This window comes from Crocodylus siamensis, chromosome 7, assembly GCF_052110815.1.
Source record: "Crocodylus siamensis isolate JL-2025a chromosome 7, ASM5211081v1, whole genome shotgun sequence".
Lineage (NCBI taxonomy): Eukaryota > Metazoa > Chordata > Crocodylia > Crocodylidae > Crocodylus > Crocodylus siamensis.
In genome coordinates this window covers 48,277,341-48,301,055 of record NC_143401.1, presented here as the reverse complement: position 1 = coordinate 48,301,055, position 23,715 = coordinate 48,277,341, and the positions used below count along the sequence as shown (strand labels likewise).

The 23,715-nt window shown below is 45.8% G+C and overlaps 1 protein-coding gene across 1 annotated transcript; it reads left to right on the top strand.

The window, feature by feature from the left end:
* The first annotated feature begins 19,947 nt into the window (after positions 1-19,947).
* Positions 19,948-22,553, top strand: EGR2 (early growth response 2). Its single transcript, XM_090058294.1, has 2 exons — positions 19,948-20,490; positions 20,875-22,553. The coding sequence occupies exons 1-2, from the start codon at positions 20,313-20,315 to the stop codon at positions 22,026-22,028; spliced, it is 1,332 nt and encodes a 443-aa protein (XP_089914420.1). The 5' UTR covers positions 19,948-20,312; the 3' UTR covers positions 22,029-22,553.
* Positions 22,554-23,715: the final 1,162 nt, after the last annotated feature.

The following is a 23,715-nucleotide window of genomic DNA, read 5'->3' as shown; positions in this document are numbered from 1 at the left end:
CCTCCTGCATGCTTGCCCACCTCTTCCCACAGCCCCTGTCACTGACCTCGGCTGCCACCACATCCTGCGCTGCTCCCCACAGCCTCCCCTGCTGCCGTGCTGCTCCCTGAAGCCTGTCCTGCTCCTCATGGCTGAGCAGCCGGGGCAAATTAAAAATTTTAGAAAATTAATTTTTGAGGCCACGCAGGCCAGACAGAACGGGCTGGTGGGTCAGATCTGGCCCACAGGCTGTATTTTGCCCACCCCTGATCCAGGGGAAGAAATACTGATATAAATGGCTGCCTGATTCTTTTCAAGCGCTAATATCAAGATCTTTTTCTCCTGTCATATCCATGATCCCTAATGCTTTAGTATTTCAAATACTAGTTCTTGTTCTCCCAGGTTCCTTATGCATTATGACTTTTACTTCTCTTCCCCTATCCTCCCCGCCCCCCCATTTAGTTCCGCTAACAAATAAACGATTATTAATTTGTGGTGTAACTCCTCTAGGGTCGGATGTAGTTATGAAGTAGGTAGATTTGGTCCATTCTGTCATGTATGATATATTGTTACTTGTGTAATTTACCAGCACTTGGGTTTTGAGGGTGTGAATGTTTATGCTTATTGCTTAGTAAATTAAGGTGGTGGAATCAGTCCCTATACCTGTATCAGGTGTCAAAGTCTGCAGTCTTACATAATGTGGGGGATGGAATGCCCAGACCTGCATATCAAGTAGCAGTAAGATACCAGTAAGTGTTGCATGGTGCTTTTGGTGTTATGTTTGGCTGTTTTAAAGATTTTAAAAACTTTATCCAGGATTCAAAAGGGGGGGGGTTGTTTTGTTTTGCTTTTTGTCATCCTTCCTGATTTTTGCCTCAACGTGCTTGCTGAAAAATGCAATGCTTTAGAAATGTGACAGATTAAATAATTCAAAGAAAGTTAAGTGCAGAGCCCCTTTAGAAGTGCTTGGCTGAATGAGTTGAAGAAATAGTGATGTACCTACTATATGGTTATAACACATGCAAAATTTCTGTTCGTGGATATGTAACTGCACGTGTCTGAAGGCTTTCAGTTCCCCCCCACCCCTTTTTTACAGAACCAAGAACTATGAGGTCTCACTCCTTTGTTCATTGCTACTAGTGGACCCTTAAAAATGAGTTCCTATTTGTTTCAAATGTTTTTGAAGGGGCATTAAAATTTAAAAACAAAGCTCTTTGTGACTTACTCTTTTACTATCTACTTGAAAGGCAATGGGTAAGAACTAAGGCATTTTTGCTGCAGAGGAAATGTGTGGGATGCTGGCTGTGAGCCAGTAGAGAGAGCCACTGACATCACTGTAACACTTGGAGTGCTGTTGAATGAAGTGGGTGTGAAGTCAGGAAAACTATTCAGTTACCTAGGTGAAAGGAAAAACTTGTCAGGTGAGATACATGCAAGGAAATATTGCATAGAGAGAAATGGGCTTCACTGATTTTTCTACGAAAGGGCAAAGTGATAGAACTGACTCCCATTACAAAAGAAAATATTAAAAAGTTGGTTGCCCGACACACATCACAATCACTAATGGATAGAAGATATGCATAATCTAATTTTGTTTTGAATGGCTTTATATCTTCATCTTCTACTTGTCTGTCCTCTTTTACGCACACAATTTATCCAGATGAGCTAAATAGTAACAGCTTGAAAGTTTCATATTGGAGTCTACTTTTGTTTTTGGAAAAGAAAAAGACAGTGGCTGTAATAATAATAAAGATGCATGTGATCAAGGTATATTAAATGTTCCACTTATTCAAGTATCAGTCTTGTTTGTATTCAGATGAATACACTCATGAAGGAAAAAGGAGACTTCTGAAGATTCCCTCAGAGGTTCAGCCAAGTCGTCTTAATGTTGTCTGTCTCGATCCATGCCATGGATCCGATATTGTGGAGTCTGTCTATCATCAGATTCTATTCGACCTACATGTAATTACTTTTTCTTAAATAAACTGTATCATCAGAACCTTATACTTCCTTGTGGATTCCTTCAAAATAGATTTTTTGTCTTTTCTATTTCCAAAAGTCTCATATCATAGGTGGCAACCTTATTTTTCCAAAAACACACCTTGCTGTCCAAGAAGCATGACTTATACCAAATTAGAACCCTCTTTTATATTATTATTATTGAACAACTAGAAAAAGTGATTTTTTTTTTTTTAAATCTGTAAAACAAGGGAAATTAGCAATAATGCAAGAAGTAATAGAATGGTTTGGTTAAGTGCTTGGAAAAAGCTGGCCATAAAAAGGAGGACTGTTAGAAATATATAAGGTTGTCTAAGATGGAGCATTACAAGAGTTTAGGGAAGGCATATCTCTCAGTGCAGGAAATGAAGAGGACCACTCTGAGCGGACCAAGCTTGGAGAAGCAAGGATGAGCTAAAACAATTATAATGGGAGTTTGGCTATTGGATATATAATAGGATCTTGAAATGTGTAGGAATGGCTCAAATGGATATTAGACCAGAGAAAGCTGTTGGATCAGGCACATTAAAGACTAAAGTGTAGGAAATCCCAAACCAAAGCATCTACATGATTTCAAATGGACATGCTGAGTGAAGAAAGTGCATCTGTCCAAAATAAGAAAAATTGAGCTCCTGGAATTTGAGCAAGACAATTGAGAAGGTGACATGGTATATAAATGGTTTGGATTTCATTATGGCTAATACTTTTCCTGGCACTGCCTACATAGTTGCCTTACATATTCAGGGCATAGACATTTTCTGTAAAGATGTGGCCCATTAAATAAATACTTTTATATGTAATTGGTTTGCATTGAACAAAGTATCCTGCATGCAGAAACAAAAGTCATATAATAGCTACATACCATAGTAGCTTTTCAGCAAAATAAATATAGGGATTATTAGAAATCTGTTTCGAGGCCAAGAGTCTGAGTTGCTGAGTTCTGATGGGTCCAAGTCAGGATTGGTTCTTTACTTGTCTGGTAACTGCAGCTGCAAAATGTGAACCAGTGAGTCTGGAAAATGATGGAAACAGGGTGGTGAGTTTTCAGACTTTACTGGATTTTTTTCAATGTAGTGCGGTACACTGTGCTCAAGAACAGAAGAATGATCTAAGATACTTATTAGGAAGGAATTAGGAGTTGTTCTTCTGAGGTAGTCAAAATTTAAGTCATGTTGTTTTGATCCAGTGTAAGACTGACACTGGAAAAGATGGATCACTTCATCGTTTACCAGTTGAAAATGGATATTACTTTAGTCATTGTTTATTGATTTTTATATTTCTATAGTTTTCTTGCGTACAACATGCTCCCAAATATAATATGCACCTTGTTTTTGAAAGGCAGAATGAAGGGAAAAGATTTTCCTAGAGACATGGTTGCAAAGAACAAGGACAGAACCTGACTTCAGCTAACTTGCCCTCCCTTTTCTGCAGAATCCTTAGCTGTTCCTTCACTGATATCTATGGGTGGATTTAATTTTCAATACCTAAAAAAATTGTGCTAAAGAGGCTTTGAATTAAAAAGACCAGAAGCAGCTAGCAGACAGCAAAATCATGCTAAAAGTGGGTGATAGTGACTGGTGTCATGAACTGTTTTAAGGCATGAGTCAATTTTTATGATATTGGAAGAGAGAGAGTGGCCTTGAGGACAACTAACTGTTGTAATTCAGAAGGGGAAGGTAGTGGTAACTTGCAAAGGGAGAGAGAGCATGGTCAAAGCAATGGGCTAAGAAAATTTATTTTTGCAGCATCATTATGAATGGCAAGATTCCATTTGTCAAGGCCAAAGAAAAGGACGTTACAGTCAGGTGCAAGATGATGAAAGCATGGACGATAGTATTAGCTGTGTGGATGGATAGGAAGAGTCATATCTTTCATACTTGTACAGAAAGAACCAGATAGATTAAGAATGGGTTGTAAAGGCCTCAAGAGGCATAAATTGAGGTTGATGCCCAGATTGTGGGCCTGACTGGCATTGGCCACAGTGATAGGAAAAGAGGGAAGCAACGAAGACATGGTGAGTGGGTAGTTAAGAGTGGTATGTGTTTTGTTTTTGGGGGTTGGTTTGTCTAACGTGTCCTAGACTCAACATGGCTTAGTATCCAGAGGGACAAGCGGAGATTTTAGTTTGGACTGGAAGAAATGCATTTGGAGTAGATGTTTTATAGCTATGAATAGTCACCACTGAGATGATAGTTTCCAGATTAGTTTAGCTGGTACAGGCATGTAGAAGAAAAGTGCCAAGACCTGCAAAACTCCTCACTAGTTTTATATGAAGGAAAGGAGGATCTTTTGAAGTACATGCTGAAGAAGTGATCAGAGAGGAGAACTAGGAGAGAATAGTAATGGAAGCCAACGGAGGACAAGATTTGATATAATGGACTATGCTCTTCATGAAAGGTAACTGACAGGTCAGTGTGAAAGAGTGGATTACTGATTTGTCCAGAGAGGACATGTGAAACTTTGAGACAGATTTCAATTGAGTACAAGAAGTAAAAGCCAGACTAGGGAGGGTTTAGGAAGGCAATAGAACACCAGACAGTGACAGTAGACGGTACATTCAGTGAGTGGAGAGATGAAAGAGAGTAGAGACAGTAGCTGGAGAGGACAGCGGGATCAAGAACGTTAGGTGTTTTGCGGGGTTTGTTTGTTTTCCCCTCTCTCTGCCTCCCCTCCCCCCCCCCACCCCCGGATGATTGAGACCTACAGCATATTTTAAAAGCCAAAAGAAAGTGAGGAGAAAATTTAAGAGATAGCATAAGAGGGGGCATGAGGGACATGGGAATTATTGAGGGAGGAGAACGTGAACCCACAGAAGTGGGTAAGTCACATCATATTATATCTGTTTTTGGCTTTGAAGAAATTGGTGAGATCCTGTGTAGAGAGAAGTCAGAGTTGAGGAGAGAATCCGAGCCAGTGAAAGGTGACTTGGGCTCTGGACATGAGATTCAAGCAAGTTGGAGAAATAGTCATTTGGCTAGAAAGCTTGCTGAACTAAAAGAGGAGAGAACAGATTTGTTAGAGGATGTCTGCTTTCTCATAGAATGTCTGTCAGGATCACTGCAAGGGAAGAGGAGGAGCAGAGGAAGTGGATAAGTGGGGTGAAGTAGGGATTGAGGTTAGTAGGAGGGACTTTGTGAAAGGAAAAATGGGGTTCAAGATTCAAAGATGAAATGGGGCATGGAATAGAAAAAAGGGCAGGGAAGGAAAAATTTAGCCAGTGAGAGATCCATCAGTGTTGATGAAGTGGGAATCTCGAAGTCAGATGATAAGGCCTGGGTGCTGATGAGTGATGTTCAAGAGAAGCCCAACAAGGACTTATCTACTGTGGGAAGCGTAGGAGAAGGAGATATCTCCAGAAGAGAGGGCAGACAAAGGGATCCAGATCTCTGTGAAAGCTAGGAGCTGGAGAGGATGAGATGAAAGAGTGTGTGGGTGACAGAATGTGGAGCTAAGATGTGAGACAAGAGCATGAGAAGGGGGATGAGTAAGGAAGACTGAAGTAAGAAATGTTGGTAGAGCAGCTCTTAGTACGAGAAGCACAAAACCAACTGAGACTCATGTTTTGTAATTGCTGCTCTGCATTTGAGAGTTATAAGAAGTCATTAGATTGTTTTATGGAAACTGCTGTAATTTCAGTGACAAACCCAAAACACAGACATATATCTCCACTCAATACAGAGGCCTATGTGAGTCTGTGCCAATCCTTCCTCCTCCTACCTGCCACAGCTGTGACAGCAGCCAGGCCCATGCAGCCTGGACACTAAGCCCCATGGTTTTCAGACTCAGCTGGATAAATCTCTGGGCATCATCTCACCGCAGTCCCCAGAGGACCTGGTTGGGGATAGCGGGGAAACCCCTGCTCAATGCCCCTGGGGCTGGGAAGCAGCTGCACAGAGCTATTGAACTATACAAGCAGAAAAGCTTTGGGAATTGTGAAATATGTGACTTCTATCTTTGTCAAGTTCTTTCTTGTGGCAGTTGAAATGTTAGTGGAATGCCATCTGTTTTCTTTCCTCTGGCTGTCAAGGATTTAATCAGATACTTTTTCTTGGGCCTACCATTTCCTGTATCTGAGGCAGCTTATTCTCACACACAGTATAACAACTCTTAAAACCCAACACATTCATCCACACAGCCTACATAGTTCGTATAAAACCCAAGAACTGTTGTCATGGATTCTCCAGTTTTGGCATCTTTTGCCATTTCCTTTGCTCTTCTTCATTCCCTCTTGTCTGACAGTCCACCCAACCTTTCCTCCTAGAGTTCTTTGCTACTCTTCCCAGCAGGAGGTCTCTGGTTTCTGTATTGAGTAGTTCATCCATCATTCTTCTTTCACTGTTCTGTGCCTCTGGCAGTAAGAAACTCCTGCTTAATCTTCTCGAGCTTCCTGGCTTAGATGAGTGGGGAAGCCACTCACTTCTCCCCAGGACTTCAGGCCATCCCAGCTTGAAGAATTCTTTAGGCAAACATCGGTACATACTCTCCTTGCTGTTAGCCCTCTTCAACTTGCATATTATTCCTATCTTGAGAAAGAGGTTGGACTAAATGGTCTCTGTAGGTCCCCTCCAGCCCTACCTTTCTATGATTCTATAATTAGCAACCCTTCTGCTGCTCTCCTGCCTTTTCAGCTTTCCTCAAGAAATGCCTACAGCTCTCGCCAGACACTTCCAATCAGATCCCAGCTATCCCAGTCTGCAGCTTCTTTTTCTATTCATTTATCTGAGGCTATTCCACCTTCCTAATCAGATCCATCTGTGAAGCAGTTGTAGACTCTCAAAGACAGTGGACCAAATTTACTTAACATGAAGCAGTTGGCCATCCTGTAACTCTGTGTGTGAAAGTAAATGAGTGTACACATGCTTGGGTTAAAAATAAGAGATAACAGCACAGAGGAGGAGACAAAGCTTAATAGTATGAACAAGCATGGTGTATGTCATGATGGACCAGTACAATGACCTTTTGAGTAGGAGCTGACTGGAAGAGTGTTAGGCTATGAGCAAGGCAACTGTCTCCTGGTGGGTTGGTTCCTCCTGTGTTCAGGGAAAGTAGGAGTTTTACTTTCATATAAATAAAATAATTGCACCAAAGACACTTCCCTCCATCACAAGTTTCTTCTAACCAGAATAATTTTGAATTTTTGGTTTGCCTCTTTTGGAGAGCTGCTCTAATTAAAGCTGCCAGAGCATCTTTTTTAAACACAGGGCGGCTGATAAACATAGTGGTGGGGGTGTTTTACCTAAAACTTGTCATATGAGCTTGAGTTAAAAGGTTCCCACTGCCATTTTTAAGCGTGGGGAAACTGATACACAATGCTGGAGACTGCTGGAGCATGGTAATTAACACAATCCAGTGGACTTGATTCTGCTCCAATCTGCTGTAATTACAACGCGTAGGAGCAGTATAGGTGCCCCGCTTGCTCTGTGCAAGGCAGCATTGTTTGCTTTCCCCATCATAACTGCAGAGCAGCATGTACATTGAATAAAGTAAAAGAAAACTTCAAGACCCACAACAAAACCCTACCAAAACAAAATACTACATTTATGTGCAGAGTTCTCTCCCTGGTGAGAGGCTGAGTGAAAATAAGCCACATATGACAGAAGATACTCGTATCATAGTAGTGCAATGTATTTAGTTACTTCAGTGATGGGGATAGTCTGAGAACATAGAGAGAACAGAATAGAAATGGAAATGGAGATAAGTGCAGTTGGCATAAAAATTGGCGGTTTACTAAAATGAAGTTTCCTGCTACCATGGTGAATTTACTAAAAAAAGTCCATTCTTTCACTAAAGTCACATGGTCCCTACTAGTAATGCCTTAAAATGAGCACTGAAGAGGAACTATGTTGTTTGCACAAGAAGAAAAGTTAAAAAAGTAGGGTTTTAAATAAAAACAAAATATGCTTCAGGGCTGTGAGTTCTTAAGGTCAAGTTAAATCTTTGAAAATAGTATTTTATAATGGGAATGCAGTAATGATTAACTATTGTAAGCTGCTGTAAGAATGACACCTCTATAGTAAATTAAATTCAAATTAAAGTAAAACTGTAAGAATTCTCTGACAGCTTTGATTACATAAGTTGATTTTAGTAGTTAAATGTTGACTTTCTATAATGCATTTCCAAATATTATACTGAATGCTGCATCATATATAACAATTACCTTGTCACAATGCTATTTTGTGTAAATTAAATTATTGACAGCAATATAATTTTGCATTCACTTTTTTTAAATTTTGATTTATTCTTCTGTCAAAATACACAATGACTCTTTACTAGATTTAGAAACCAGAAAAAACTCCTTAGATGCTAAAGTATTATTCTCCATACATTTATATGCTTCCACCCTGTAATGAGGCTGGCAGGAGGAAGTAGCATTTCAATCGTTCTGCAACATTAAGTGTTTTTTATAATGTGTTGTCAACTTTAAAGTATATTGTAAAGGGTGTACTGATCAGAAACACTTTAAGAGTTGATATTTCTAAACACTGGTCAACTTGACTTGCCATTCTGTATCTTCTGCATTTTCACTGGTGAAAAGAAGCATATGACAGTACAAGCTTCAGTATTTTGATTAATTTGAATCAGCCAACAGATTTCTATGATGCAACAGTTGCTTAAGTTAATGTTTCAAAAAGGTCCTTAAGACTGCAGAAGATAAATTTATGTTCAACAATTAGTCTCATAGTTTTTCTAGCATACTAAATGAAACCCACCTGTACTGTTCTTCCTTCTCTAACCTCCACCTACTTGTCTATGCTCTTTGACTGTGAGGTTATCAGGGCAGTGACTGTCCTTTCTTGAACATCCAGAATGAATCTAACATTGGCACTATTCTCAACTAATGTTGCTTATAGTAATTGGGGATCTGAAACTGACTTGCATATATCTGAGGTGAATATGCTTGCGCTGGACTATGGAGTCTCTCACCAGCCCAAAGAATATATTGGAAAACTTACAGGAGAAATGAAGAACTACTTCTTTTCACATAGATATATAGCAAGTGTGTGTGTGTGTGTGTTCATTCACTCACTCACTCACTCACTCACTCACTCACACACACTGTACCCCACTTGCTAGATCCCTGCCCTAAAAGGTGAGGGAGCTGGTATGAAATCCAAACCTGTAGAGAAAATATTTGAACCCATACTTCAGGAGAGTACTCCAACAACAGCTTACTGAGTTAAAGAAGAGATCCACTTTGCCCTCTGCTTTATTTGGGCTTAGACATGCTCATAACATGCTACCCTATCCAGGGGCAGATCCAGGTTTTGGCGAAGTGGGATGCAGGAGCAGCCCCTGTGCTGTAGGGCTGGCTGTACCCCCTACTCCCAGCCTCCTTCCTCCTCAGCCCCAACCCACCTCTGTGGATGGACTGCACCATAGGGACTTCTGGGCACTTAAAAAGTCCCCAAGGCAAGTAAGAAACCCACCTTGCCCTTCCCCTCTGTGCTCAGAGACACATCCTCTACCCTCCCCTTCCCAGCTCCCCCACCTGCTGCTGCTGCTTTCCTTGTTGTCCCAGTGGGGTGACATTCAAAGCTCCTTCTGCCTGCTCCAGCTGGGCTGTGTGGGGGTTGGGCACAGCTCCAGCAGCAGCCATAAGTGGGGTGGTCGGTTCCCCCACCCTGCCCAGGCTGCTGAAGCAGGTGCAGGGAAGGGGAACCCCCACGCCCATCACTGCTCTTATACAACCCAACTAGACCCGGCAGGAGAGGCTTTGCAGCTTCCCTCCTGGAACAGTGGGGAAAGCAGCAGTGCTAGGTGGGATAGTGGGAGAAGAGAAGGGGAGAGTTGATGCCTCTGAACACAGAGGTGAAGCAGGGAGGGAATTTTTATGTACTTTGGGGCTTTAATAACATCCCAGAGGTTCCTGTGGTATGGTCCAGTCTGAAAGGAGGGTGCAACCTTGCCATTGCAGTACCTCTCTATAGTCTCCCCTGACCTTATCAGGTCCTGCTGTGAGATAGGAGGGGAAATGCCTAGTTTTTTGATCATACTGGAACTTTAAGTGAGAGAGCTTTGGGAAGTTCTGTACATGCCCCAGGGTATAAATTTATATGCTTAGATAACTAAATTTTGCACATCTGTAAATAAAGCAGATGTTAGACCCCTGAACTGTCTTTGTGTTTAGGTCTGTAAAAGTAAAATTAGTAGTGAAAAGGAGACATTTAAGAGTGTTTAAAGAGCACAGAAAGTACTAGTCATGGGGGGGGAAAAAGCTTAAAAAAAACTCAGAACTTTTATTTATGCCTGTGTGAATCTTTGATGTTCTGGCCCAGATTTTCAACAGCTTTGCAAGCTCTTTAGTTAGTATTCCGATATCAAACCACAAGTCAAGGCTCTGCACGTGCATCAGTATTTTACATGCATGTGGAAATATCCTGATTTGCACATGCCTATCCAATATTTAAGGATGCTTCAAAATAAAATATAGGTCTTTTGTCATAGTCTTGTTTTGTGGTGGTTTAAAGTGGCCGCATATGAAGTCATAAGTTCATCTATTTTCCCACATTAAATTCACTATGAAATGTAAATGTATTTATTTTTACAGAATGCACAACATTGCCACCAGCAGTCTTGAGCCCAGAAATAAAAGGAAGCAGTCCACAGGAATATTTGGCAGATATTCTAGTGCAGCAGCTCCCAACTGTTTTGGATCCCAACTCTACTTAGCATTTTGTGATTCCTCTGAACCTCTTCAGGGTAACTGAATGTTAGTGAAATCCATGACCCCTAATTTTGTGAATTGCTGATTTTAAGACTTTGTTTTTTCTATGTTTACAAATGTGAGGTTTTGCCTTTGCAGAGCAATATGTAGACAGATGCTGCAGAGACAGGTAAGGAATGGAATGTTGGCTCTTTCTGACACCTAGTTTATAAAACTGAATGCTGTTATCCATGTTACAGCACTGTTTAGGATCCTTATTGTCTATTTGCCATATAGTAGCACTATTTTTCTGTAACAGTCTCACTGCTTTATGCTGTCTTTGGCATAGCAACTATAAGTCTTCTATATCTTTCTGTGTATAATTTTAATAAAACAATATTTAATAATTGCACACAGAAATAGGATTTTTTTTTTTTTACATTCAACCAGGCAGGTAAGTTTGGTTCTTCTGCTAGCAGGTGCAAAAAAGTGCAGGGCTATGATGACATCCTTCCCCTTTGATCATTTTTAGCTGGTTTGCAAGGAGAAAGTTAATCATATACACTCATGGAAAGAAAGGGTGGAAAATCCTTGTAGTTCACTTTAGTCTACCTTTCTGCCAATGTAAAATTGGTTCCTCCAGTTCACTTACTAGCACTTTTGTCCACTATAGTTTAAATATTCAGAGTAATGAGATTTGCTGCAAGTTGCACAGTTTGATACATACTTGTAAGAAAGCTCTAACTTTCTGATAATGAACATTTTGACAACTAAATATAGTTAAAGGTACAGTTTAGAGATGTCACAACCCAGCAACCTGTGGTGGCTTGTCTGGGTTAACATAAACTGAAGATGTAAAATAAGGTGCATGTAAAACAGGTTATTTCCTGAATAATGCCGTTTGGCTTTTCTGGTCTACCTTCTTATTGATGTGTACTTGCTGAAGAAAAACTGTCTGAGAGAGTTTCTTTTCAAAGAAAAGTCACAGGAACAGCTTGTTCCCACACTTCCAAATTATAGATAGTTGGTAGGAGTGGCAAAGATAAGGGTTGGGGGGGAAGAAGGGATTTGCAGGGAGAGGAAGAGGTGGGGTAGGGAAAATGAAGATGGGAGAAGGGTAGGGAGAGAGAAGTAATATACATAAAACACAGGATATATCTACTGGCTAGACCTTAGCTTGAGTATTGTGTCCAGTTTTGGGGACTTTGTGTTTGTTTTTTGTTTGTTCGTTTTAAAAGGATGTGGAGGAACTGGAGAGGATCCAGAGGCAAAAGATGCAAGCTGTATTGGGAAAAGTTGGGTAAATCAGATGCTCTTCTTTTGGAGAAAAGGCAATCAAAAGGGTCATAATAGCGGTTTTCAAATATGTGAAAGGCTTCCTTAAGGAGAAACACTGTTCTTCTTTTGCCATAGAGGACAAAACATGAGGCAGTGAATGGATTTAAACTTCAGTAAAGATTTGGATCCAGTATCAGGGAAATCTCCTTAACTGTAAGAAGAGTAGAAAATTATAACAAGCTGCCTGGGGAAGTTGTGGAATCTTCTTCCTTGGTGGTCTTCAAGAACAGATTGGATAGACACTTATCAAGGGGAAGTGGGGGTGGGAATCCTGCATTTGTCCAGGGAGTTGGACTGAATGAACCTCAAGGCACTTTCCAACCCTATGGAACAACTGTTCAGAACTTCAGACTTCCTTTGAGTTTCTAAAAAAAACCCATTCATTTGAGACTCAAAGGGATCCTCTTAATGAACAAACAACATTTTGACTGTGCCATTCTATGGTACAGCTCTGACTCTGTCCAGCAGAGGGCAATGGTATACATACAGACTAATCAGTTCTTTGCAGTGGATAATATTCCACATGTATTACGTAGAATAATGTATTTTCCTGTGGCTAAGAAAAAGTATGGTTTTCAAATTTAATATTATTGGTAGAAATAGTGTACTATAACATCAAGGAAGTGTTATATGTTATAATAAGGAGAGAATGTATTGTCTAATGAAACTTTAAATTTAATGCAAGTTATATGTTTTTATTTCCTTTATTTTACTGAATTCTCTTTTCATTATACTTGTGTATAATTATACAACTTTAAACTAGTAACTTCTTGATTGCACAAAGGGTTGTTTAATTTCTATAGCCTGAATTATAAAAGATTATTGACATTTAAATAACCCCACAGGATGCCATTAATACTCTTCTGAGTCAAATTTGTACAATAATGTCATTTATTTACCTCAGATTTAGAGGCATTCATCCTAAGACAACATGCAGCTTCAGATGAAAAACACAGTACGGTTTTAAGGTACCATAATTAAGAGTAAAATGTGACACCCTCCCCTTCATTATTTAACCATATAATTTCCCTTAGCATGTGAACAGTTTTTTTAAATCATATTTTTTTCAGGTTCAAATACATGTCAAGTCTACTTTAGATGAGTATTGGTGTATCAGGACTTAAACTGACCTAACAGTTAGACTGGTATCAAATGAGACCAGTATAAGCTCTTCTGATATAACTGTTACAACTACGTGGTCCTATAGTAGTCTGTGTGGAGCAGAACTGTTGTAAAGGTAACCCTGTTTCATCAAGGGATAAAGTTACAGAGATTTGCTTCACTTATAGGGCAGTAGTAGACAGATGTACCAGTTACATCCTGAGAGCAAATACCTGCTCCTAAGCAGCAATTCCTTCTTTCCTTTAAAAGCAGTTGAAAGTTATGTATTCACAGCATCAACAGCACATACTCAGCTCTGTAAATAAAAAGTTAAAACCGTATATTGGGAGCATAGGGAAGGGCACGTTATCCACTCTGAGAAGCTTACTCCTTTACCAGTTATCAAAGCAAGGCATCACAGCCAGAATGTCCTTAGAGGGCAGGCATAAAACAGGAGGCACTACTAAACTGTTTTTTCCCCCCCTTAAGTTAGTTGATACCAAACCTCTCCTCTACCCTGATTTGGTGAAATCCTAAAATTTGTCTGAAAGGCAGACTTTTCTTTCTAAAGGAAAATGATTCAAAGGATCTTGTCTAACCTTATGACAAGCTTTACTGGTTCTCCCTGGGAGACATTTACTGTGCAGTTGACTGATCAGCTATGCAGTAAATGTCACATGTTTACACATACACCCTTATTAAGGTGGAGTAAACTAATTTACTCCACAGCAGAATCGTACTCATACACACAAGTAAACTCCACAGCAACATACATGTAAAAGCCAAGGCAGCAGGCTGGGTTACAAGGGTGTTTCAATGCAGGGGGATGCCTCCTGGCTAGCCCTGCACTAAAGAACCCTTGTGCCCCAGCCAGCTCATCTGCAGCACATTGAGCGGGGGGCAACAACCCTGGACTAGCATGCTGGCTGCCCCTCCCCGACCCCCGCCTCGTCCCCCAGCCCCCTTGCTAGCCGGAGCTGAGGCTCAACATGCTGTGGTCCTGGGCACATAAAGATGAGCCCAAGATCAATAAACTCCAGAGTTATAAGCATATTAATATGCACATACAGACATGCCTCTGTTGACAGTGTAGCTTACTTGATATCAAGAAGCCAAGAGAGGATTTTGGGCACATCCTTTTGATTGAACAATGCTTCAGGGGCCCCTGTGCTGCTAAAGCAGCACAAGCAGGCCAATCTAATGCCCTAATAGCAGAAATCCTTGTGTTTTACCACCTAATGGTGTGATAAACTTACCACCTACAATTTTAATAATCTGTTTTCTGAGAGACACAGCTAGCCGAACAATGCTGCCATTTCCTGAAAATGAATTGCCTTTCTTCTTCAGTTGCTCTTAAATACAGTTGTGGAGATGAGAACAATCAAATTTCCATATCTTCTGACTTAAGTACTTGTGACATTATAGAATTACACAAAGAAATCTACTATAACATTAGTGCTTTCCTGAAGTAGTAAATGAACAATTGAAAGGCCCAGTTTCAAAAAAGGGAAAGAAATTGGAAATAGAAGTAGAATAAATACACGGGTGGTAGTAATCTTTCTGATTCTTTGCCCACTCATTTAGTGGTGCACTCTTCTAGTCTTGATTTTCCTTAGAACGAAGGATTTTTAATCTTCCATAATTGTGGAAAGTTAATAGTGCTAGAGTGGCCTGTGTGTGTGATATATATAAATAAATAAAGTGAATGCTTGCTGTTCTTTGTGGATCTAACCTGAAGGCCAGTTAAATTTAGTGGAACAGCTCAATTGATTTCGGTGGGTTTGGGATCAGGCTGTGGGTCTTGCATACTATGTATTCTCACATATGATGCATCTTTTTCCTCAAAAAAACCCAATTTTTGGTAATTGGAGTTCACATTATATATGAGAAATATGGTAAGAGCAGGTTTGGATGCTTACTGATAAAACTTGCAAGTAAAATCTGCAGCAATCCTCAGGAAGCAAAAAAAAAAAAAAGAAACAGAGAGGGCTTGGCTTGCCTTCTTAGCTGCTGCTGCTGCTGCTTCTCACTCACTCACTCCAATTAAAGATATTGTTTTTCTTCATTCTGTGCACAAGGTGTGCATCATATTCTGAGGTGTGTTTGTATGCAAGGAAAATATGGCAGTTAAATGACCCAATAGTGGAGTCATGAAAGTAATAGACTACCGTAAACAAACTATACTGTTGCATATGCATCACCCTGCGGAGAAGCAGAGCTTCTCTTCATGTAAATGGAATTATTGCAATTTACACCATCTGAGTATCTGCACCTGAGAACTTAGCAAAACAGGGATCAAAAGGTTGAAATACATTGTATAAAATGTATACAGCAAGAATGGCAGTGGCATGAAATAATTATTGGGATGCATTTATCAAAGTCTTCCTGAACACAGCTTTCCTTGCGTTGGAACCTGGATTCCCTTTTCAGGCAAAACTACCATTGAGAGTCACCTGTCTGTATAAGGGCTGAAAGTCTAAAATAATGTACTCCCTTTAAGATGACTATTTATATTAACCTGTAGTCAAGTAATATCCATTTTTGTAAGTTGTTAGACACCAGATAGTTTCAGTTTGATAATGTTAATCTTTTGAACAAAAAACCCTCTTTAAAATACTAAAGTCACAAAGTTGATTTGCCAGCTGGGATCAGGAAACAGTGAAGTTCCATGTGGAATGTCACCTTTTTTTCCCCCTTGTGAACTTGCATTATAATTTGGTTTAATTAATTTGACAATATAATAATTTATTACTGTTCACACATTTCTATTAAATTATGCAAATACATTTTAGAGAAACATTTAGTATCACTGGAACCTAAGACGTATGTTTGTGGCACGTGACAGTAACGGTGGATGTCACTCAAAGGAGATAGTAACCTATTATTTTTAAGATTCATTCAACATGACTTTTCCCAAACAATACTAGGCATACCCAGTACATAGTAATATATTTCTCTATCTGGCAGTTAGCATTGGCATATCATTCTACTTGTAGTTCATTTTATTATATGTTTTTAACTGAGAAGGGTATAAAATGGCTGCTTCTCATTCAAAATTCTAAAAACACATATCTCTGAAATAAATGTTACAATTTAGCTTTTAAACTAAGCTGAAATCTTTAAACATAACATGGCAAGCAGTTTTACATGAGAGAGCTGAAAAGAAACATACAGAATTCTGATCAGTTATTTCCCCTACAAAACGGATAGTTAAATCTAAACTTATTTCAAAGCCCACTGAACACTACATGTATACAGACAAATTGTTAAACATACTTTCAAGATGATCTGCAAACAGATTATACCCTACTTTGTTTTTCTTTGTGTAACAAATGCCACAATGGATTTACATTTTTAATTAAAATCTTGTCTAGCTTAGAGACTATAGTGACTGGAAAAGTAGTAAAATCCTGACTTTAAAAATGTAACACAATGAGATGAGAGCTGATAAATTCTGAGAGCATCTTTATCCATGTTACAGGGGTGTAGGTTGTAGCTGTGTTGGTCTAAGGACTTAGGCAGACGAGGTTCTTTGGGTGAATCTGATATCTCTTGCATGCATACCAGCCCAGCCTCTGGCTTCTTTACTATTCATTCCATCCAGGAAGAGCACACACCGACTGCTAAAATTTCCTTAGCCTGACTAAGGGTTTTTGAACCCGCAGGCTTACTTAAAAATTGTTTTCCAACTCTTTAAGTTGGTCTAATAAAAGATATCAGATTCACCCAAAGAACCTCGTCTGTCTTTATCCATGAAGAACTTTAGGTCTCGTTCTGGAAAATCAAACTTCGGAAAAAAGTGGCTTGGAAACAAAAGTCCTAATGACATGAGGATGTTAGTTAAGTGGAGTCATTTTGTGATACTACAAGAAACAAGGAGTTTGAGTTCCATGAGTTGTAGAATCAGTGACTTTGATACACATGGTAATGTAGTAAAAGTCTGTGCACACTGAAAGTTGGGTGATAGTCAAATAGGAATGAAAAGTTAGATGGAGTAGGATAGTGATTTGTCCATCTTTAAGTTTTTTAAGGCTACTTTGAGAGACGACTATTCTCTCATGATGTCTCTCTCCTCTCCCAGTAGATAAATCCTTTCCTGTTTTGGTTTTCGGTGTTTTATTATACAGAACATTAGAGAGCCTCATAGACTATAGAGACTAGCAAAAGTGTTGCTTTTGTAGGAGAAGAAAGAAATGAATCATGTAACAAAAAATGATAAAAGTAACATAAGTGCCCAGACCATAGTATGGTAACATACTCTCAGAAATAATATAATACTGAACCCTCCTCTGTAGAAGGATGTAGAGGTAGGACATAAGGCCTGGCACAGTGCTTGGGAGTAATGTGTGGATGATCAGCTGGAATGTAAAATAAGGTACTAAACCCGCAAGCAAGGTTATTTTAGTACAATCAGAAGCACTGGAATATAAACAAGCTCAGTTTTAATCACCTTTATGTAAAAGAGTTGATAGAGAATGGACCCTAAGAAACCAAAGGAACTGAGGGCATGGGGGGCTAGGTAAAAAGAGAGAAGCTGAATGGACCCCTAACCCAAGAAAGTGTAGGAGAAAGAAGAGGACCCAGCTAAGTGAATCCTGAAGGAATGATCAGTGAAAACTAGGAAAAGACAAAATTTGTTAAAGCTGTGCATGATGTCTCAAGAAGCATACAATAGGCACTGAAGAGTGAAAATAGAGTTGGGCCTGTGAGAGCCAGAGACGGTTGTTAGAAGTGTGATTCAGAGCAGTTTCAGTTGGAGAGTGAAGACTGAATTGGACAGCATCCAGAGTGAACTTGGGAAACATGGATCAAGCTGCTGCTATAAATGGTCTAATCAGTGAGGTTAGAGGTGTAAGAGACAGATGAGGAAGGGGTGTTGTTGCACTGAGAATAACCTCCTCCCAGAACAAGGTGGAGGAGAGAGTTAATGTTGGGCTGAGCAGCTAGAAGACTCTATGGGGGGAAGCAGGTAGAAGAATTAGAACTGCTGCAAGAGACAATATGGTGCCTTTCCCAGGGGAAGAGATGAGGGTAGTGGGAAATCTCTAACTGCCCAGCTGTAGTCAAAGGCCTGGGCCTGGATTTCTAATTGTGGTATGAAATTCCCAGGCATGGGGAAGAACCTAGACCTGCCGTTGGAGCCCAGCCCTCGGGAGCTCGTGTCCTTCTGCCTGCCTAGCTTTCTTCTTTCCACCTCGAGGTGACAGCTGCAGCAGCAGGCCCCGGCTCGGAACCGGGGTCGGGAACGCCAAGGATCTGAGACGAGAAAGCGGCGGGAAAGCTCCCCGCCCTCCACCACCCCTGCTCCGCCTTAGGAACCGAGAGCCCTTTAGTCCTTCAGTCCTCAGGGGCCGCCCGGGGCCGCGGCAGGGCCGGGCCCCTCGGAGTCCCCCGCGCCAGAGGACGCCAAGCCCCTGCGGGCGCCTCTGCCCACTGACCAGGGGCGGCTCTGAGGGCACGGAGCGGCGAGGTGGCCGCGGCTGGTCACCGGGGGTGAGGAAAGACTTCGCGGCGGCCTCCAGCCTTCCGCCGGCAGCTCCCGTCCCTCCGGGTTCCCGCGCTAGCCCGTGGCTGTGGTACGCGGGCTGGACCGGCGGAACCGGAGCCCTGCAGCGCCAGGCGGCTTCTGCGTAATGGGACGGTCGCCTCCGGGACGCAAGCAGGGACTTGCCTCCAGTCCCACGCGGCAGCCCTCGGGCCTGGGGGCAGCTACTGGCCCCCGGAGCTGCGCTTCCTCGGCGCAACGCCTGCAGCCGCTCGGGCTTGGGAAGACGCCTCTCCCCGCACAGCTCTGCCCGGGTGCAACGAGGAGCCCCGGCGGGAGGAGGCAGACACCGGATCCGCCCCGGTGGGAACTCGGCTGTCAAAGTCCCACGTCGCCTTTGCACCTGCTCCCGCCCGACGCCCTCGCGCCGCGTTTGCCACCCACGAGGGAGCTCCGCGGACTGGCGCCAGGTCCCGGTACGTCCCTCCCGCGGGCTGGGCAGCGCGCGGAGAGCGGTCGCCGCCCCAGCTCAGCCCCGCAGTTGACGCCGTCTCCACAGCGCGGCGCTGGAGCCGAGGCAGGAGAGGCTTCGAGGCGAACCCGGGTTGCAGGTGGCAGCGCAACGGCGCCTCGCGAGGAGCCTGGGCCCGGGTCTTCTGGCGGTCACAGATCCCTGAGGCCCGGCCCGCGAGCGGAAAGGCGCCCGGCTCCCTGCTGCGCCGGGCACTGCCCAGGGGCGCAGCCCTGGCCGGTCCCGTTGGCCAAACACCAGTGCAGCAGCGGGTCACCGCGGAAACGTCCGAGCCTGGGAAACGTGGCTTCTGGCCCGCGTAGCGTGAGGAGGGGGCAGGGTGCGGGGGTGCCTGCACCCGCATCTGCATTCCCAGACACACAGGGCCCGGGCGCGGGTCTGCGGGGTGCTGCAGCTCAGGGGGGTCCGCCCAGCCTCGCTCCTTCCCCTCGCTGCAGCTCCGTGTGTGTACACACACGTACACACACATATATAATATATGTATATATAGATCAGACACTTTCCAACAGCAGTGGCAGCCCCGCGGCCTCTTTCCACCCGTAATTCAGAAAACAGAAGTGCGATTCCGTGAACGCGGCTATTTTCTGCTCAGCCGCCTTGCGGTCGCGGCTGCCAAGAAGCGGTTGGGGCAGCCGGCTCTGAGCTGAGCAGCTTGGCTCTTTCCGAAGTTTGATTTTCCGGAACGAGGCCTAAAAAGGCGGGGGGCGGGGCGCCGCGCCGGATCCGCGCCTTATTCGGGCAGGGCCCGCGACCGGAACACGCCGGCACCTCCCACGGGCTTTTCCGAGTTCCGTTGACTGCGCTTGTTACCCCCTGGATAAAAGCGATGCTGCTGCCGCCGCCGCCCAGCCTAGCCCAGCCCAGCCCAGCCCCGCGCCGCCTGCAGAGGGGCCCCGCGCGCCTCCCAGTGATTCCGCCCGGCCCCGTTCCTCAGTCCTTATATGGGCAGTGACGTCCCGGGCATTCAGGGCCGCCCCATAAATACTTCCCGCCACGCTTCCCGTGGGCTGCAATTGATTACGAGCGCGACGCGGGCCCCCGGCTGTGCCCACAACATCACAGTGCGTCCCAGGGCCGCACAGGGCAGTGCCCGCGGCGGCGGCACCGGCCGTTCCGTAACATAAGCCGATTTGGGTTTTTGTTTTTTTTTCCAGTGGAGGGAAAAAGCAGCCCTCACCCCGGCAGCGTTGGTACCACGGGCAGGGAGAGCTGCTCTGCGCGCGCCTCCTGAGCAAATGATGACGGCCAAGACTGTAGACAAAATCCCTGTAACTCTCAGTGGGTTTGTGCATCAGCTCTCCGAAAACATTTACCCTGTGGATGACCTGGCCGCCACCCTGCCAGCCTCGGTCACGATCTTCCCCAATGCGGACTTGGGAGGACCGTTCGAGCAGATGAGCGGGGCGCCGGGAGGTAAGCACCAGCCCCCTTCCCGTTCCGCATGTGCCGCCTCGGGCTTGTCGCGCGGGGCTCGGGAGCTGCTTTAGGTGAAGCGGACAGAAAACTAGGCGAGAACTAGACGAGAAGTCGCTGGCTCGGGGCGGCGCGGGCCCCCGGGAAATCTCGGGGGCAGAAGGCAGCCTCCGGCTCTGCCGTGCCCGGGTGGCTCGCGGGCGCCCCGAGGCTCCTCTGCCCGGGAACGCTGTAAGGAACCAAGCAGTTGCTCAGATCAAGCGCGGAGCCCCGAGGCCGGGGCGGCATGTGGCGCCGGGCCCCGCAGGGCTCAGCCCCGGCCCCTCGGGGGCTCCGGTCGAGCGGAGGGTGGCGGGCGCTGACGGACTTTTCTGTCCCCCTCAGATGGCATGATCAACGTGGACATGAGCGAGAAGCGGGCTCTGGACCTGCCCTACGCCAGCAGCTTCGCCCCGACGGTCTCTGCCTCCCGCAATCAAACTTTCACTTACATGGGCAAGTTCTCCATCGACCCACAGTACCCCGGCGCCGGCTGCTACCCCGAGGGCATCATCAACATCGTGAGCGCCGGCATCCTGCAGGGGGTCAGCGCGCCCTCGTCCTCCTCGTCCTCCGCCGCCTCCTCGGCCTCGCCCAACCCGCTGCCGCCCGGCGGCGCCCTCGGCTGCCCCATGGCGCAGGGGCAGCCCGCTGACTTGGAGCACCTCTACTCGCCGCCTCCGCCGCCCTATTCGGCCTGCGGGGAGCTGTACCAGCAGGACCCGTCCGCCTTCCTACCCGCCTCGTCCGCGGCTGCGCTGCCCTTCCCGCCGCCGCCGTCCTACCCGTCCCCGAAGGCGGCGGCGGCGGACGCGGGTCTCTTCACGGTGCTGCCGGACTACGCGGGCTTCTTCCCGCCCGCGCAGTGCCAGCGCGAACTGCACGCGGCGCCCGAGCGCAAGCCCTTCCCCTGCCCGCTCGACTCCCTTCGCGTCCCGCCGCCGCTCACGCCACTCTCCACCATCCGTAACTTCACGATGGGGGCGCCCCAGGGCGGCGCGGCGGGCGCGGGCGGCGGCGGGGAGGGCGCGCGGCTGCCCGCCAGCGCCTACAGCCCTCACCACCTGCCGCTGAGGCCCATCCTGCGGCCCCGCAAGTACCCAAACCGGCCCAGCAAGACGCCGGTGCACGAGCGGCCCTATCCGTGCCCTGCCGAGGGCTGCGACCGCCGCTTCTCGCGCTCGGACGAGCTGACGCGGCACATCCGCATCCACACGGGCCACAAGCCCTTCCAGTGCCGCATCTGCATGCGCAACTTCAGCCGCAGCGACCACCTCACCACGCACATCCGCACGCACACGGGCGAGAAGCCCTTCGCCTGCGACTTCTGCGGCAGGAAGTTCGCGCGCAGCGACGAGAGGAAACGCCACACCAAGATCCACCTGCGCCAGAAGGAGAGGAAGGGGGCGGCCGCCTCGGGCCCCGGGCCGGCCCCCGCACCCCCGCCGCCCGGCCCGGCCAGCTTGCCCCCCTGCGCCTCCAGGACCCGGACTCCCTGACGGCCCCGCGGGCGGAGCGGGGGCCGGGAAAGAGGCGCTGTGCACTTTATAGCCCCGCGGCCTGCGGAGACCAGCCAGGACGGCTTTGCCCGGGCAGCGCCATGTGGCGGCGCCCGCTGAGTCCAGCGCAGATGCTCCCGGCCTTGCCCGCGGGGAGGGCCGGGCCGGGCCGGGCCGGGTCGCGGTTGTACATAGACGCGGTGCATGCCTGGTGTCCACGTCCCTGGGGACCACGGGCCCGTGTCCGCATGTACATGCGCGGCCCGCACGTCCCTGCTGTTCACACTCGGGTTTTAGACGCTCTATTTTTGTACCGCGCTCGGGCTCCTCCCCGACAACACGGACGGGACGTGGCGGCGGCCGCCGCGCCCGTTCGCCCCGACCAGGAGCCCGCGGAGGGAGGCCGGGCTTGTTCTCCACAGCCTGTAAATAAACACTTTTCACTCGGAGGCCCGGGCCTTGCAGCGTTTCTCTGCTCGCTCCCAGCCCGTCTGCCACAGCGGCTTGGGAGACAGGGATCCCTGGGATGGGGTGGGGGCGGGGAGGCAGGGCACATCGAGAGAACTGCTGCCCAGCACAGGAACAGCCTCTGGGCCGCAGGGATTTCCCCAGGCAGCCTCCCAACCAGGCTGGGACACACCGTGATTTGTGGAGGGCGAAGCCCCAGGGCTGGCAGGAAGGGAGGGGACAGTGGCTGGAGAGGGCATGGGCAGGGCAGGGGCATGCCTGCTGGTGAAGCCCTCACCAGGTTCTTCCTGGGGGAGCCTCCTTGAAGGCAGGAATATCGCCTAGCGCTGAGCTGAGGCCGTTCTGCCAGAGGCGGCTCCAGTGGCTGCTTTTCAGAGGCGACACTGGAACCCAGCACCTGTGGGGTGTTGGTTGTGTAAGGACTTAGGCAGGGTGTTTGTACCCTAAAGTTTGCAAAGAATTTTTCCAACTATTTTAGTTGGACTAATAAAAGATATCAGATTTACCCTAAGAACCTGGTCTGCCTAGCACCTGTGGGGACACTCATTAGACCTCTGTCCCTGGTGCATTGGCAACTTCACCGGTGGAGTTGGGGCAGCTGTAGGCAAGGAAGGGCCCACCCCATTCCATGCTTTTTCCTTCCAGCACCTGCTTGCCTTAACTCTCCAGATCCTAATGTGACCTTCCCCCCAGTCACCTGGATAAAAGCAAAGAGCACAAAGTCTTATAGGATCAGAAGCCTCAAAACAAAACAAAACAAAAATATTAAAGCCCAGGTGCTTTAGCAGCTGTAGCAAGCAAATGTCTCCCTGGACTTGCACTTAATTTCAGCCAGGGAATACACCTAATTCCTGTGTTAAGGAATGGCTTTGTGGCTTGTTCAGAAAATGTAGAGCTGTTGTGGCACATTCACTTCTATAAAATGCAACACCTAACACCTGGTACATGCATGTGGAAACCCCTCTTATGAAATGGCACATAATATATTGTCCTGGTGTGCATGCACTTTCTTTCCAGAAGGTAAGAACCTCTCTAGCACCTGTTTTAATTAAATGAAGCAAGCCCTTATTGTTCAAGGGAGACCTGAGCTCTTTGTTTACAGTTGCAGAGTAAGTGTGGAAGCAGGTCTTCACTATGCAGTAGTATTCTTGCAAATAATGAACAGTCTTGAGCTGGACCTTTGCAGAAAAAAAAAACCACATTTAAGAATAGTCATGGT